Here is a 17,125-nt window from a genome sequence, read left to right on the forward strand (position 1 = left end):
CGGACCGGGACGGCAATGTACGTGTAATTGGGGGAAAAAGCCGATTTTGGGGGGGCAAGGGGAAGGCATTCCATTTTTGTCACTTGGCTGACTCTGAGATACCATTTCCTTTTTTTTTTTTTCACTTTCCTTTTCCTTTTCTTTCTTTTCTTATTCTTGTCTTTATTTGCTTGCTGCCATGTGATGGACCGGCGTCTTTTACGAATCACACATATATAGACGGGGCGGGAAAGGTCATTCTATGGCATCTATGTGGAGCGTTGTGCCTTTTTTATTTATATGTTACGTTGTATTCAACGAAAAGAGGAGAAGACAAAGGAAGTTGACGGGAAAGAGGATTCAGATATACACGAACTGATATGTATGTACTGGAAGTTGATGTCTGGCGTGAATATGACATTCTGCATGATGAGAGTTGGTGCAATCGACGATTCTCTTGAGTTACCATGTTCTGGCCTATGAACTATTTCCTGTGTTGTTTCAGCCGTGATTTTGGGTCGTTGTCTGAGAACAGCGGATACCTAGTAGTATTTAACTGTCTCAAGATGTGACGTGAAAGAATAACGTCATGCCCGTTTTGGCGCGCATACGTACTACCCGTATCAATTGGTATCTTATTATGCTCTCGTTTTCATTTACCTTACCTACTCACATGTATGTACGGACGACGGGATGGGGGATTTGCATGAACAGGGATGTCTGGGGGAGCGTATCGGGCCGTCAGCTTACCCGCCTTTTTGGGGGGACCTTGATCCGCCCTGTATTCTCTTTCAAATGCAGGGCGAATAGAAAATGAAGAATGTGGCGGAAGGGAAAAAAGCAGTGCGTGCTTGTTTGATGAGGAGTCCGAGGGGTGTGAAGTCGGTGAGGGAGACTTGGGATGATATGAGATGCCTTCAGTTACTGAGGTGTAGTACTACATAGTAAGGTGATTGCGTGCTGTAGAGTGAGACATTGAAGGGGGAGGGAATGGATGTTTTATTCTGCGGTGTTTTTTTTTTTGACGGCTGAAGTGAGGGGCGGGATCTTTTATTTGGAGGCGATCAGGCACCGAGTTGGGTGAATGGAGAAAATCTCATCGAGGTAAGGGGACATGCCGTAAGATGGGCGGGATGGCAGATATTACTACATGTACTAACGAGTTGATCTGGCGGATATTACTGTGAGGGAAGAGGGCTTGCTGAGTGGATAAGTTGGGCTTGCATGTTTATGATATTGATTTCGAAGAGCAAGCGGAAGCAGATCATGGTAACCTGCGCAGCAGGTAATTGATTGTAGCCGAGAAGGATGAAAAGAGAGAGGGAGAGAGAGAGAGGGCGAGAGGGAAACTGAATGAAGCTACCTTGGTAATGGGGGGGGGGGGGGGGGGGGGGGGGAAGGGTGGTGACACTGCAGGCGAATAGCCGCTGGCTTTCTTTCCTTTTCTCCTTGAGGGGTGGGGAGAGCGTGTGGTGTGACCCATGTAGAGGCGTTTTCTCGGTCAAGGGCTGAATTGAATGATGCAGAAGGATGTAGGCAATCGGAAAAGGGCACTGAGGGGGTAATGGGGATGTTTCTGTCCTTTGGCTTGAACACGCTGTATTGTACCGGGTTTAGAGTGATTCAAAGAGATTTAGCATCGTATGTGGTTTAGAAGAACCAAGGGAGGGTCTATTACAACTTGGTGAAGACGACTTAATCAAAGCTACCTAGGTACCTAGGTATTTGCGTCAGCTTCGGCTGGCGAGTTTGAGCGGTTGAGCACCGAGACATGACGGAAGATTAGGTACTCGGAGACGACGGAGGTTACGGACGTGCTCAACACAGCCGATGATTGACTCAAAGGCGAGATGGAGTCAATTAATCTTCAATTGGTCCATGTCATCACGCAGTGCAAGCTTGGCTCACTTCCGGGTGTCCGTCTCGGGTCCTGATCATCGGGATCTCACCTACCTTACCTTTGACCCCTCGAAAAGAGAGAAGAAGAAGCGGCTGCACCCCGCACAGACAATTCCCGGCCATGCAATAATAAGGTTCTCTATCAAAGTGGTCGAGGCCAGGCCAGGCAGGCTGGCACAGATATGTACGAGCAGCTTGTCATGCCTGCATGACATGTTCGGTACAGTAATAGATACCTTACCTAGACGTTAGCGCAGTGGATAATAAGCGCCACCGGAGCCCGCGATTGGCATGTGCTGCTGCTAGGCTCACTTGGCTTCACATGAGCGTCGTTGACCTCTCTGCTTTGTTCGAGAGCAGTCCGGGAATAAAGGATGATGGGGGATGAAACTATTTTGTGAGTCAACGTGTTGCTCTGGTCTATTACTGCTCCGGATATCGCAGTGGTTAACCGGCTAAAGTGAAGGCATTCGAGAAACCATATGAATGATACTGGGCATAGAGGCGGTTGAATGTGCATCACTGGCTAGAGGCCTGAGATGGGCATCACTGCATTGGGTGCACGTTGCTTTACATAAGTAGATGCCTAGGTACCTATGCAAGGGGAAACTGTAGGTAAGCTATGAAAATCACAAGTTTCGCATTGAGACAATGGCCGGCAATGGTAAAAAGGACCAAGATGTACTAGGTAGTTGCAATGTGGCTTATTACCTACCTACTACCTGGTAGGCACCTACTAGGTACTTGGGTAGACGGACAATGAAATTTGAAGTCGGGGTTGCAGGAAAGCAGGGCGCTGGACACATTGTGCTTCAGGCGGTACCCGTCGTCATCGTCAGCCAATGTCGAGGCCCGGCAGCCCGAGGAGCGAGACAACCTTGGCCGGAGGAGCCCGCAGGTACCTGCCAAAGCGCGGCTGGTACCTCTCAACCCTCTCAGGCCTGTTGGATGCCCTATGACATGCCCTGGGGGATGCAGCTGTTGCCCCGGCCCCGCACTTTCGGGTGACCGCGAGGCTGCTGATTGGCTGGTTGCCACGGGCTGGGCGGTCCCTGAAGTTGTTGCCATCTGAACTCTGTCGGCGCTGGCGTCGGCTGCGCCCAATGGGAGGCGAGACAACTCAGGGTACTAGAATCACTGACAGAAGAAGAGAATCGAAAGTAGGTAGACAGCCAATTCGTTGCATGGCAGGCAACCGCACAGGAGAAAAATTGACTACCCCACAATCAGGCACAGTAAGTAGGGCACAGTACGTATGTACAGACAAGGCGCAAGCGATACTGCGCGACCCGGTACCTCGCCGGCTTGACACGTGCGACAGGCTACTTTACTAGTATTCGCAGCGGCGGGTCGCGCATTATTACATGTACTGTGCCGCCATTTGATGACTGGGCTGCTGCAGTATTAGTAGATCTGCCCGGCATCGCCCTTCCATGGGCGCGACCCGGGACTGGACCCTCTGACTCTACCTACATGTACCTAGGCCGGGCCGGGCTTGGTGACTTTTGTCCGATCAGGTCGTTCGCCTGGCTACCTATTATTTCTCTTTCTTCTTCTCCATCCTGCTTCTGGCCTTGCAATTCTTCTTCGCCACTCCTCCCTCTTCCCCCCGCGATACCCTTGAATTCGTCAGAGAGGAAAAGACGAGAAAAAAAAGGGCAGCAGAGACGTCGGTCTGGCTCACGTGCTGCATCTCTGCGCACTCTCATTTTTTTTATTGTCCGACCCCTCCCTCAACCTTCTCCTTCGTTGACAGGCTAAGCCTTGCTTCGACGCTCTCTCTTTGAATTTTTCTACTTCTACCTTCTTTTCTTGCGTGTTACCCACCATAGCTCGATTCACGATGCTCCGAAGTCGCCAAGTCACAGCCAGGGCCGTCCGGGCTCTGGGCCAGGCGCGCGCCTTTACCTCGACGACCAAGCCTGTCATGATCCAGAGCAGCCAGAGGAAACAGGCCAACGCCAGCGCTGCTCCGTAAGTCGCCCATTGCCATTGCATCTTCTGTTTGATATATACTTCCTGCTGCTTGCGTGGCGTCGTCTCTCGGTTATGCGTGTCAAGGACCAGGTGTGTTCGCATCGTGGTTTTCCAGCGCCGATTACCGGGGGACGAATTTTTGGCTGCTCAACTCGCGCGCGCGCATTCTGATTCTTCGTTTTCAATCTTGAGCGACAACTGGCTAACATAATGGCCATTGGCAATTGCTTCACACAGACAAGTCCGCCCTGTACCGAGCCCTGCTTTCAACGCTGAAGACAAAGACCGCAGCCATGTGCAGCCTCTGGTCAACCCGTCGAAGCCCGACATGGATGAATCGTATGTCCACGTCCCCTCGTCCCGCCCTACAAAATGAACACGATTACACCAGAATTTTTGCAACAATCGACACTTCTATAACAGACCAATTGAGCTTTGTTCTGACCAATCATGTTGCTCTAGATTCATTGGCAAAACCGGAGGCGAAATCTTCCACGAGATGATGCTGCGACAGGGTGTCAAGCACATTTGTAGGTTCCGATGCCGGCCGCCCACACGGGCTCCATCCTTGCTCCATCTCTCCAGCTAGGCAAATCTCGCTAACCTTGAGTCACCATCCAGTCGGATACCCTGGCGGCGCTATCCTGCCCGTCTTCGACGCCATCTACAACTCAAAACACTTCGACTTCATCCTGCCCCGTCATGAGCAGGGAGCTGGCCATATGGCCGAGGGCTATGCCCGTGCCTCGGGCAAACCCGGTGTCGTCCTGGTGACTTCCGGCCCCGGTGCTACCAATGTCATCACGCCCATGCAGGATGCCCTGTCGGACGGAACGCCCTTGGTCGTCTTCTGCGGCCAGGTCCCCACCACGGCCATCGGCAGCGATGCCTTCCAAGAGGCCGACGTCGTGGGCATCTCGCGGGCCTGCACCAAGTGGAACGTCATGGTCAAGAGCGTTGCTGAGCTGCCGCGGAGAATCAACGAGGCCTTTGAGATTGCCACCAGCGGCCGCCCTGGCCCCGTCCTCGTCGACCTGCCCAAGGATGTCACGGCTGGTATCCTGAGGAGAGCCATCCCTACGGAGACTGCTCTGCCGTCTCTGCCCAGTGCCGCCTCCCGCGCCGCCATGGAGCTGAGCTCCAAGCAGCTCAACGCCTCCATCAAGCGTGCCGCCGACCTCATCAACATCGCCAAGAAGCCCGTCATCTACGCCGGTCAGGGTGTCATCCAGTCCGAGGGCGGCGTTGAGCTCCTGAAGCAGCTGGCGGACAAGGCCTCCATCCCCGTCACCACCACCCTCCATGGCCTGGGTGCCTTTGATGAGCTGGACGAGAAGTCGCTGCACATGCTGGGCATGCACGGCTCGGCGTATGCCAACATGGCCATGCAGCAGGCCGACCTCATCATCGCCCTCGGCAGCCGATTCGACGACCGTGTTACTCTGAATGTCTCCAAATTTGCGCCTGCAGCCAGGCAAGCTGCTGCCGAGGGCCGCGGCGGCATCATTCACTTTGAGATCATGCCCAAGAACATCAACAAGGTCATCCAGGCGACCGAGGCCGTCGAGGGCGACGTCGCCACCAACCTGAAGCACCTCATTCCCCAGATTGCCGAAAAGTCCATGGCGGACCGAGGAGAGTGGTTCGGCCTCATCAATGAGTGGAAGAAGAAGTGGCCCCTGTCAAACTACCAGCGCGCGGAGCGGGCTGGCCTCATCAAGCCGCAGACGGTCATGGAGGAGATTAGCAACCTGACGGCCAACCGAAAGGACAAGACGTACATTGCCACGGGTGTCGGCCAGCACCAGATGTGGGTTGCCCAGCACTTCCGCTGGAGGCACCCTCGATCCATGATTACCTCTGGTGGTCTGGGCACCATGGGCTACGGTCTCCCCGCGGCCATTGGCGCCAAGGTGGCCCAGCCCGACGCTCTCGTAATTGACGTTGATGGCGATGCCTCGTTTAACATGACGCTGACGGAGCTGTCGACTGCTGCACAGTTCAACATTGGCGTCAAGGTGGTTGTGCTCAACAACGAGGAGCAGGGCATGGTGACGCAGTGGCAGAACCTCTTTTACGAGGACCGATATGCCCACACGCACCAGAAGAACCCCGACTTCATGAAGCTGGCCGACGCCATGGGCGTTCAGCACCAGCGCGTGACGGAGCCGGAGAAGCTGGTCGATGCCCTGACGTGGCTGATCAACACCGATGGCCCGGCCCTGTTGGAGGTTGTCACGGACAAGAAGGTGCCTGTCCTGCCCATGGTGCCCGCCGGATCGGCCCTGCACGAGTTCCTCGTCTTTGAACCTGGTGAGTCTACTTCAGACATATTGCTTGCGCATTGCAGATACTAACACTCTCACAGAAAAGGATAAGCAGCGCCGTGAGCTGATGAAGGAGAGAACAAAGGGTGTGCACTCCTAAAGCGATGATGTCTGCGAGGGGTTCTTCGTTGAACCCTAGTTCAGGCACCATCTTACCCTCTTATTTTTTCCCGTGGGCTTTCATTTTGTGTCATCCGAGCATGACGTTGTAGGGTTGGAGTTTCTTCCTTTTTATCTTGTCATTTACTGGTACCCATAGGCGCGAGACTAGGCTTCCATGTTTTGTTTTGCGACTTTCAAAAAGTACTTTTAGTGGTTTGGGGCACGACGAGGGGGGGCAACCTCTTCTGTCGAAAAAGGTGGCTGGATGGATGAGATGAGATGAGATGAGGGTGAAGATAGATACCTGCAGTGTTTTTGACGCGACGGGATGGGCTTGAGAAAGTAGATGACAATTTTAGCCCGACTTGACGGCTGATCTGATGCGTTGACTGAGTTGGCGTAAAGAGGAGAGAGACTCTTTTTGGAATACACGATACCTAATCAGTGCTGTTTATGCTGTACTGGCCATGCGTGTCCCCCTTGTATGTACGATCTCGATAGATGAGATGGCCAAGGATAAGCGTAAATTTAAAGGTGCATGATGTCAACGAATCGTCTCGGCAGTGCTCAACACAGTCCGCCATTGTCCCCCTATCAAATTACCCCAGACTAAATCTGGCCATTGGCCGGCCGTCTTGCCTCACATGCCTCACTTTTTGGGCTAACTGGCCAGCCAGCCAGCCACTTGGAATGGTCAATTGGAAGAGCGGGCTGGGTTTTCACTGATTTCCCCGCCCTTTGGCGACGACTTTGCACAGTTCTCGAGAAAGGGCACCAAGCTGCTGCCTGAAATTTTGACTAGATGTTTTTTTGGGGATTTGAGGTTTTCGGAATCTCAAGCGTTGCGAGAACTGGTGCTGTAGGCAATTCTTGGTTTCGATGAGCGAGGGTGATGAAAGGCGTGGTGCTGGGGAGGAGAGTCTGGTGAGGGAGGGGGTGGCTGCTTGTATGTGACTTCATCTTGAAACCCCTTGTGAGGGTGAAGGAAGTAGCATCATTTTGGGATTCCTGCTGATTCCTTTTGTCTCTTTTCTAGCGTTTTCTGGAGGATGTGGATATGGAGTCGCAGAGGGAGATGCAGAAGGCGATGAGCTTGTCAGCGAGACGAGCACACTGCTGCCTACCACCAGTCGAGCATCACCACCTCTCACCTCACAAAGCAGGCACCACCATCACGGGCCTGAAAGCAACACTAGCACGCTCGGAACCAGATACCACACAGACGAAGAACAGGCCGCAGAAACACAAGAGCCCGTCGGTTCTCATCGCACCAGAAGGACCTGGCGTACCACCGGCATCATCATCATCTTCAACGGAGAGGCGGTGTTGAGGATGCTCATGCTGGCGGGGATGACGGCGCTGGTGCTTCTTGCGGTGGTGAGGGCGATCAAGGGAGGGTTTTCGCCGGGTCTTTTGGTGGGAGGGGGATTGATGATGGTGTTGTGTATTGTGGCGGATAGGAGGGAGGTGAGGGGGCGGTTGATGCGTGATTGATTGCTTTTCTTGGTCTGTGACGTTGAGATGCTATTCTCTGTGAGATATGCTTTGTATCTATCTATTTGGGTTCAAGGAGAGTTTATGTACTGGGTATACAATAAGAAAGCGAGTCTGGTATAAATCTACATTCTGTTCCTCAAGACCACCAAGGAAAAGAAGGAAAAGCGGCATCACTCCAACCACCTCGCCTCGTCCGATCCCAACGGCTTCGGCATCTCCCCCCAACCAACCTCGCACCCCTCCACAGAAGCACTATGCCTCACCGCAACCATGCGCCCAAACGCCGTCTCCCTCGTCTCCAGAAACTCCCCCGGAACGTCCCTCTGCGTCATGGCCGCATCCGCAACGCCCTCGAACCCCGTCCTGTCCGGATACTGGCCCAAGCTGCGCAGATACTTGCCCACTCCCGCGAGCGAAACGTCGACGACCCAGGATCCGCCCTCCGTCGTCCGGCGGTGCAGAGCGGCGAGGATGCCCGTGGCGAGGAGGTAGCCTGCTGCGTGGTCGAGCGCCTGGCAAGGTAACGCGCGGGCGGTCTCTCCAGCACCGAAGTGAGCCGCTTCGGAAACGTTCATGCCCGAACACGTCTGCACAAGGGAATCGAATCCCCTGCGCGTGGCCCACGGTCCGTACGGCCCAAAGGCAGAGAGGTTGGCGTATATGATGTGGGGATTGATATCTTGCTGCTGCACGTCTTGGGGCGAGAGGCCGTGGTGCGCGGCGAGGCTGCCTGGGCGGTACGACTGGATGAAGACGTCGCAGGTGCGCAGCAAGTTGAGGAGCGTCTGCTTGTCGGAGGGATTGTTGCGGATGTCGAGCTGGATGGTGCGCTTGCCGCGGCTGAGGTCCTTGTCTAGAGGGGGGATGGAAGGGAGGGAGGGGGATGTCACCCAGAGGACGTCTGCGCCGTGGGCGGCGAGGCAGCGGCCTGCTACGGGGGCGGCGATGACGCGGGACATTTCGAGGACGCGGAGGCCTTTGAGGCAGCCGGTTGGGATGGCAGATGGTGAAGATGATATGGGAGGAGGAAGAGGGTTTGGCGGTGTTGCTGGGCCGAGAGGGCGGAGGATGATGGGGTCGTCGGGCGTGGCTGCGGCCTGGGGATGGGCGTCCCATTCGTCGTATGAGCGGAGGGCGTAGATGACGGCGATGCTGCTGCCCCTTTCCGCGGCGGCGGTCTCGAGGTCGACGGCGTTCCAGCGGAGGACCTGTCTGGCGACGTCGTGCCGGGTTGCGGTGGGCGGGAGGGACAGCAGGGAGAGGGCGCCGAGGGCGTGGTTGGGCAGGACGTCGTGGATGCGGACGTGGCCGCCGTCGAGCGTGGCGTGGAGGCCGCCGATGGAGCCCCAGGAGGATTCGGGGGGAGAGGAGTTTATTGTGTAGAGGCGTTCGGATTGGAATTCCAGGAGGGCGTGGCGGAGGGGGACGGTGACGCGGGGGATTGTTGCTGTTGTTGTTGTTGATGATGATGATGAGGAGGAGGAGGAGGGTGATGATGATGATGATGATGATGATGATAAAGAAGACTGGGATCGTTGGTGGCTGTGGACGAGAGATGCTGCGAGGGCAGAGAGTGCAATGGAGCTCTGTGCGAGATGTCCGATTTTGAACGACGACGGCGTTGCCGGGCCCGGTTGCTGGTCGGGGAGGCTGATGGAGGAGAGGGCGTGAGGGGGGAGCTGGAGGCTTGTCCAGATGTCGTGGATGATGTCGGCTGCGGAGAAGGAGGTGCGGTTGGGGAGAGTGTTTGAGGGCATGTTGAGAGATTGGGGGGTGAGACTTGGAGTGTCTATGTGAGATGCCTTGGGGGGGGGGGGGTTCGATGAGATGCGCTTGTGGTTTCCTACGGGGTGCCTTTATGGCAGTGGTATGTGATGCTTTATGCTAGGACCATGGAGAGTGAGTGGTTGAGTTTGAGTGTCAAGCATGAGTAAGTAGCTTTGGAGACGAGCATCAGTCGGTATATCATTAAGATATAATCTCCTTTGTGACGTTTGAGTTGATGGGAGACTTGTTCAGAGACGCGCCCTTTTGATGATGAGCTCGGATGACGGGAAGAGTAGATGGATGGCTAAATGTGGAGTTTGAAAGTCGCTGGAGAAAGGCAGTCTGTGAAGCTTCAGCCGCCGTCAGCCGAGGCTCCTTTATGTCCTACATTTGACAGCTATAAGTCTCAATAGTTGTCTGTCATTTCATCTTGATTACATTGTAAATATGCTAGTATCTGAAAATATGACTAACATCTAGGACCACCAACTGGCCAAAATCTGCACGCTTTTTCTGTAAATGCCCTGGATATCTACAGGTATCCTCCTTGGTATCTCCTCCACTCTATGCGTTTCCTCAGAACAGTACAACCCAACCAATGGCCCCATGCAAATCTAAACCCAAGAATCATAAATAAAAAAAAAATCAATGCGTCTAAGTGGAAAGAGAGAAATTTCAAAATGACAAAACAACCAAGAAGAAACACAAAATCACAAACCGCTACTACCGCACAACCCCCTCCCGCTCTGCCCTCGCCGCCTTCTCGTCAGCCGTCAACTCGGCCGCCGCCCGATCAATCTTGATCGTCACCACCATCACCATCGACACCCCCGCCAGGGCAACGCCAATCCAGAAGCCAATCTTGTACTGCTCCCTCAGACTCAGGCCGCCCTCCGGCAGCGCCCGCCGATTGGCCTCGGAAACGGCCATCTCGGCGATGCCCAGCCAGAACGCGAGGCCGAGGTACAGCAGCGTGTTGATGAGCCCGCCGGCGGTGGCCTGCAGCCTGCGCGGCATGGAGGTGGTGATGAAGACGTTTGTGACGTTGTACGTGATGTCGACGCCGATGGTGCCGCACAGCATGGCGGGGAAGATGTACGCCCAGTAGAGGAAGCTGGTGGACGGCGATGAGGAGCCGTCGTCGTTGGTGCGGCGGTCGGGGATGATGGCAAAGAGCAGCACGGAGAGCAGGAAGCCGACGCTGGAGATGAGCATGAGGATGCGGTTCGAGACCATGTGCATCACGAAGCCGCCGCCGACGGCGAGGCACACGCCGCCAATGGCCAGGGGCGTGAACCAGGCTGCCGTGAGGATGGGCGTCGTGTTGAGCACCGTTTCGATGCTGTGCGGGCAAGTGTTTAGTCAAGAGTATCAAAGAAAAGGGGGGGGGAGGGAAGAAAAGGGGGTATTTCCAAACAACGTACTAGTAGCTCGAGTAAAACAGATACAGGCCAAACACGCCGTACAGGCAAAACAAGGCCAGAGACAGCCGCTTCATGTACTTTGGCCGGAACAGATCGGCCGGCAGCAGCGGCTGAGTAGACACCCAGCCCTGCGTGTAGACGCCCGCAACCAGAAACAAGACGCCAACGAGAAAGGTGACGTAAATGTACGGCGTCTGCCACCCCCTGGGCGCATGTCCTCCATCGGTAAAGGCGTACACGACGAGGACCAGGCCCGGCACGATGGTGCACGTCCCCCACCAGTCCATCCGGATGCTGCCGTCCTGCTGGTGCAGGTTGCGGGGGATCGTGAGGAACCCGGTGACGGCGATACAAAGCACGATGATGGTGCCGATGAAGAAGTACCAGCGCCAGGTGAGGAAGTCGGCGCACACGGCGCCCATGAAGATGCCAAAGTAGAAGCCCAGGCAGGCAAAGGCGCCCCAGATGGCGAAGACGAGGTTCTTGCGGGGGCCCGGCCGGTACGTCTGGCCCAGGAGGGCGAGGCCGGCGGGCGTAAAGGCCGAGGTGCCGATTCCTTGCAGGGCGCGGCAGATGATGAGCATGACGGTGTTTGTGCTGAAGCCGCAGACGAGGGACCAGACCATGTACCAGGCGTGGCCGAAGAGGAAGACGGAGCGCGCGCCGTACATGTCGCACAGCCGGGAGAAGGGCATGAGCAGGGCGGCCGTCGTGAGGTTGATGACGCCGGCGGGCCAGGTGCGCACGTCCTCGGGCATGGCGAGGGCGTCGGCGATGGGCGGCAGGACAATGTTGAAGCCGCCGATGAAGTACTCGCTCATGGTCATGGACAGGACAATGGTGACGACGAAGAAGATTTCCGTGACGAGAGACGGGAGGACAGCTGGCCGGGAGCGGCCGAGGCGCTCGATCTCGGCCTTGTCGGGGACCTGCTGTTGGCTGTCGTCGGACGAGGTCCGGCCGGAGGGGAGGACGAGGCCGGACTCGAGGCCCGGGGGGGCGTCGGGGTGGCCCATTGTGTCTTTGATTCTCTTTTGCTGTTTGCCCTCTTTCCTGTCTTGTTATTCTTCTTCTTGTTTGGTTTTCCTCCTGTTGCTTGGAATTTGTATTGGTGAGTTCCTGGAGTTTTGAGATGGTTACTCCGCGTGATGATGGTGACTTGGTTGATGGTCTCTCCGGGATGATGGCATAATATTCTCGGCTTGTTGTTGACGTCCCTCTCGTCTTGTTTTATAGATTCCCACCCTCAGACAACAACGTTCAATTAAACAATAAGTAATACGAGTCCAAAAGTAAAAGAATCTATGTAAGGCAATGGCAGAGAAATAAGAATTATAGGGAGGGTGATTCATGATGGGGGTCGTCAGAATTAGTGGGCTATGTACGAGATTTTCTTTTGCTCTCCGCCCACACGGGAGGATTCATTCTCTAGGTACTACTAGGTACTAGCAGCTCCAGAAGAACTTGCAAGGCAAAAAGGCAAGACAAAGTGCGGGATTGTGGAGACTCGCTTGGGTCCTCCGGGTGCCGGATCGGGGCAAAAGATGGCAACGAGGACGCCATGGATGAATCATGGTGTGTCCATTGTTTGGTCTGGTTCGGTGCGTTTCTTTTTTGATGGGCCGGGAATAACGGAGAGGGTGGGTTAGAGCTAGAATTGTGGGAAAAAGGGGGGGGGGGGGGGAGGAGGAAGAAGAAGAGGCGGGAGGCGAGAGCTTGTTTGTATACCTACAGTAGAAGAAGATATCTGTGTGATGAGCTCAGAGGGAAGGCTGCCGATAGGTTCACGGCTGTAAACAGAAGACGATAGTAGATACATCGATACTGCTCATGAACTAGAAAATTCTACAACATACAGAGCGTTTACACAATACGAGCAAGCGATTGGAAGATGATAATTGCTGTAATTGCATGGAATCATATTATCAAAACGTTTCTCTTACAGAACTCAAGCCCCTCCGTGGGTGGGGATCTCGGAATGCTTACAGCGGCGCCGGAGTTGCGCCTTGGCTTCCTGATCAAGGCAGGGGGGGCGAACGAACCGCGGCCGCTAAACTTTTTTTTTTCTTCCTTTTTCTCTTGCCTTGTCTCCTAGGTTGTGCTTATTCGCTGAGGGACAAAAACAGTGGAAAGAGTCAGACTTGGTGATTGATAATGTAGACAACGTTGGTGAGATGGGGGGATTGTCCGATCGGTGTGCTTGACGGTGACGAGTTTGCCGGTCTGCCGGTCTGCCGCGGAGGCTGAAGGGGGTTGGACGAGCCTGATGAGGAAGTTGGATGGCATTGCTCTTCTTGTACTCCCTTGGACGAGTGGGATATGGATTCGTGAGGGAGGGTTCTGCGTCCTTTTATGGTTCTGGATCCTGAGGGGAAGGGTCCAAGGTTTCTGTTGCGGTCAACAATCACCTGATGTGATGGCTTTGTTGGACTTGTCTCTGTGGATCATGTTGGAAGCCGCCATATAGTAGATAGAGCATGAGTTCAGTCAGCGGCGGGGGTTATCTTTCGACCAACCCTGTTTATACCGATGCTTTTTTCACTGCCACCTACTTTCTATCTAATCATGCTACCAAGTCTACAAGTTAGACCATCAACTGGTATTGTGTGCTAGTCATAAGGCTCTGGCCTTGACAGCATAACAGAACTTGAGACTTATGGCAACAGGTTGTTCTACAGACTCTTAGCACAGCATGTCACATCGCACACATTGTCATTGTCAATGTCTCGTCATTATTCGGGACTATACTAGCTCATTCCCTCGTCAAAGCATCATTGTGCCCAAGCCGCGTATAACCAAACTCCCGCATGAATCAAGAAGAAGAAAGAATCTCCGTTATTATCCCGCTGACTTTGCATTCTCCCTCAAATTCATCACAGCATCTGAGACACCGCCGTCAAAACCGTCAAAAGACCTCCCAGCATCAAACTGCTCGTCAAAGCACTCGCACCCGATCCTTGCGTCGAACTCGTCGTCGGGCCACCGGTTCGCGTAGGCACTGTGCTGTTGCCACCGCTGGTGGTGGTAGGAGACACGGTGGGAGCCGGAGCCGTGGTCGTGGTGGCATTAGTACCCGACCCCGATCCCGAGCTGGTGCTCTTCTCAAACTGGCTGACGACAAAGTCGACGATTTCGTCGCCGTAGCGCTGGATGTACATGTGGTGAACGGTCGAGTTGCTGCCGGCGTCGCAGTAGATGTCGCCCGTGTCGCAGTACGAGACGATGCGGCTGGCGTACGACTTGCAGACCTCGATGCTGGACGAGCTCCGGTTGAAGAGCTGCACGGTTGTATGTTAGCTGCTGAACTCCCTTCCCTGTAAAATACTCGAATGTTCTTCATCGAATGGTCTTCATCGTCGTCAACTCACCCCGTTGTGAATGCTGGTGCCTCGGTCGTACGTCATGTTGGCGACATGGGTTGGGTCTCCGAAAATGGCCACGGCAACGACTGGGGACGGTTCTCGTTAGCTTTCAAAGGGGCGCTTGGTTGTCAAGAAAGAGAAGAAGGACAACTCACCGTCGTCCATGACATCGTCAGACATGCCCTTGTCGCTGGTAAACGGATCGCCGGCACCGCCGCAGATGGTGTCTGTTGCGACTTGGGCGCCCTGTCCACCGAATCAGCATCACCTACATACTATCTCATCCCACAGCCAAAAGACCGGTTTTCCCCTTCTCTTCTTTTTTTTGTTCAACATGACCCAAACAAGGCGTGTCCCATACCTGAGAGTATCCCAGCACCGCAATCTTGTTTCCCGGACAGGCCTCGGCGTAGCTGTTGAGCAGCTGCCGCATCGCCTTGACGCCGTCGCCCTCGGAATCCTCGTAGTCGTCAAAGCTGGCCGGGTAGTCCACCGCCACGACCTCGCTGCCGGGCACCTTTGCGGCGATTTGGCTCGTGAGGTTGCCCGTCACGCCCGTGCCGGCGGGCTCCTCGCTGCCGCGGGCAACGACCATGTAGAGGCCCTTTGCGCATGTCGTTGCCGCTGTTGAGCTGGCGGCGAGCAGCGAGAGGGAGAGGGGGAGGGAGAGTGAGAGGGCGCGCATGATGAGTGACCGGTTGTGATCCTTTGTCGTCGTCGTTTCTGTAGTCAAAATACTAGATTGTCCTTTTGATTATAGTTGTCGGCTGGGGGGTATGATGATGGTGGTGGTGAAGCCCTTCTTCTTCTTCTTCTTCTTTCTTCTTCCAGCTCCGGACCGGCAGCGAATATCACACCGATCGGCTACAGCAACAAGACCGACGACGATTGAACCAAAGAACAACAACAAAATGAAGAGAAACAAAAAAAAAAAAAAAAAGGAACAAGAGCGAGGGAAAAAGCGGAGATATCAGTGCGTATTTATCGAGAACCGACTTTCTTTGCCCTTTGCGAAGAATCAGAATCCATTACGTAGCAGCCCAGGGAGCTCGAGAGGATCCGCGTCTGGGGGTTGCGATAGGTTTGCTGTTGCGCGCCTCGGCCCTTGTCTGCCCGCTTTCCAAGGGCGGAGTTGCATTGATGACAGCCTACCGAGGAGTTTTAGTGCCTGTCAAAACCAATAGTCTCTCTCTTCTATTGTTGCTGCCCTTTTTTCTTCCTTATTCACTGCTTTGTTTGTTTGTTGGTCTGTCTGTCTGTCTCTTATTCAGCTCCCTCCAGCTCGTACCTCGTATGCATGCTGGAAGCAGTTCTACCAATGTATAGCAGTTGGTCTTGCTCCCGTGTCTCAGCCTCATTCCGGCTCTCTCTCCCCTCTCCCTCTTGTTCGTTTGAAATCGGACAGCAACAAGAATGAAACAGGGCAACGAGCTGAGCAATCGGTGTGGCTGCGGCGCTTTCTGCAGCGACTCACTACTAACCCTTGTCCGACCAGCCTCGAATCGCTACTAGGCGGCGGCTGCACAAGCCCAAAAGGTCCCCCCGTCCGGATAGACGGCTCGGGCTTCTTTTTTGGGGGTTTTTTTCTTTCCCTCGGGCTGTTGGTGGGACACTCTCTCCATAGGTATTCGATGCGAGCTTCTCGAAAGGGCACAGGCTCGGTGCATTGATAGGGAGAGAGAGAGTCCCCTGTGTTTGCTCGTGTAGACGCGCACCATGGATGTAAACCAGTCTCTCATTTGGAGTATACTGTACAATGTTTCAGAGACATGAACAAGGAATTGAATCTCTGCCACAGCATGTACCTACTGTATGAATCCGTGATGCTCGGAGCAAATGTCTCTCCGCCACAACGTCAACGTAACGGTGCCGGTTCCAGTTGGGAAGGTCGTTGAACCTCGGCCACCGCCGCTCACCTTGATGCAGCAGCGGGGCTGTGAATAATCTCCGAGAATTCATCTCATCTTCTCCCGCTCATTCTTCGATTCTTATGACTAGCAGCCACATTGTACGTGCCTTGATTATGCTCAAAAGTTGCCCGTGGTGTCTGGTAGTAGTATGTGCGCCCTCTCGCAAGCAAATCGTCTGCATCCGTTCAAGCCACGGCGATCTTGTCCTACGCTAGACAGATAGTGTGCTGACGCAGTGTTGCGTTGCTGGCATCTTTTGAGCTTTTTGGCACCTATGGGCAGTCTATTGCTCTTCGTTCGTAGTGAAACAAGGGTCTTGGAGGCGCGGTATGACACTGCGCCACACAGAGTCAGCAATGGCAGCCATGTGACAGAGGAGGCTATACTGACATGATGAGGTTGAACAGCATCCAGAAGCGGTGCGTTGCAGGAATCATGTTTTGTAGGCAGTATTGGAAACATTGATGTAGAATCTAGTGCATCGTCGCATTGCTTGAAGATAAGCTCAGCCCCAAGTTCCTTGCCTATGTTTCGTCAATCCTGTTCCAAAGCGAGACGTCAGCTGGGTGCAAGATTTATAAAGACGTGGTCTCGACCCCAGTAGAACCATATTTGCAGTGCGCCTTTCAAAACTAAGAGGCTCTCTCGTATGAGATGAGGTAGTAAATTTAATGAGAACGAAGTCGTCGTCGTGGCATGATGCAGCGGCGAATACGGAGGGTTATGTTGCGTGGGCCGTCTTCTCTCCTTCTTGAAGACGCGGTCTTGCAAATGTCATCAGGAGTGGGTGTCTCGCGATACGTTCATCGTCTTGGAAGTCTGAGAGAGAGACTGGAGGTGTCAGCTTTCCATGCATTTTGGAGGCTCACATATCGATCAAG

The 17,125-nt window shown here is 54.3% G+C and overlaps 4 protein-coding genes across 4 annotated transcripts; 1 reads left to right on the top strand and 3 right to left on the bottom strand.

Moving 5' to 3' along the window:
* Positions 1-3,663: 3,663 nt before the first annotated feature.
* On the top strand, positions 3,664-6,282 carry TRIREDRAFT_74123 (acetolactate synthase; the record flags this gene model as incomplete). The annotated part of the gene is made up of 5 exons (XM_006961248.1): positions 3,664-3,852; positions 4,093-4,194; positions 4,318-4,385; positions 4,477-6,168; positions 6,224-6,282. Exons 1-5 carry the CDS (start codon positions 3,722-3,724, stop codon positions 6,280-6,282), a joined length of 2,052 nt encoding a protein of 683 aa, XP_006961310.1. The 5' UTR covers positions 3,664-3,721.
* A 1,669-nt stretch (positions 6,283-7,951) lies between these two features.
* On the bottom strand, positions 7,952-9,538 carry TRIREDRAFT_53373 (uncharacterized protein; the record flags this gene model as incomplete). The annotated part of the gene is made up of 1 exon (XM_006961684.1): positions 7,952-9,538. One exon carries the CDS (start codon positions 9,536-9,538, stop codon positions 7,952-7,954), a length of 1,587 nt encoding a protein of 528 aa, XP_006961746.1.
* A 733-nt stretch (positions 9,539-10,271) lies between these two features.
* Positions 10,272-11,988, bottom strand: TRIREDRAFT_54999 (uncharacterized protein; the record flags this gene model as incomplete). The annotated part of the gene is made up of 2 exons (XM_006961685.1): positions 10,272-10,890; positions 10,973-11,988. 2 exons carry the CDS (start codon positions 11,986-11,988, stop codon positions 10,272-10,274), a joined length of 1,635 nt encoding a protein of 544 aa, XP_006961747.1.
* A 1,857-nt stretch (positions 11,989-13,845) lies between these two features.
* On the bottom strand, positions 13,846-15,198 carry axe2 (carbohydrate esterase; the record flags this gene model as incomplete). Its single annotated transcript, XM_006961023.1, has 4 exons — positions 14,696-15,198; positions 14,490-14,580; positions 14,341-14,420; positions 13,846-14,250 (listed from the first exon to the last, which is right to left on the bottom strand). The coding sequence occupies exons 1-4, from the start codon at positions 15,017-15,019 to the stop codon at positions 13,846-13,848; spliced, it is 900 nt and encodes a 299-aa protein (XP_006961085.1). The 5' UTR covers positions 15,020-15,198.
* Positions 15,199-17,125: the final 1,927 nt, after the last annotated feature.

The sequence above is a fragment of the Trichoderma reesei genome, assembly GCF_000167675.1.
Source record: "Trichoderma reesei QM6a unplaced genomic scaffold TRIREscaffold_1, whole genome shotgun sequence".
Lineage (NCBI taxonomy): Eukaryota > Fungi > Ascomycota > Sordariomycetes > Hypocreales > Hypocreaceae > Trichoderma > Trichoderma reesei.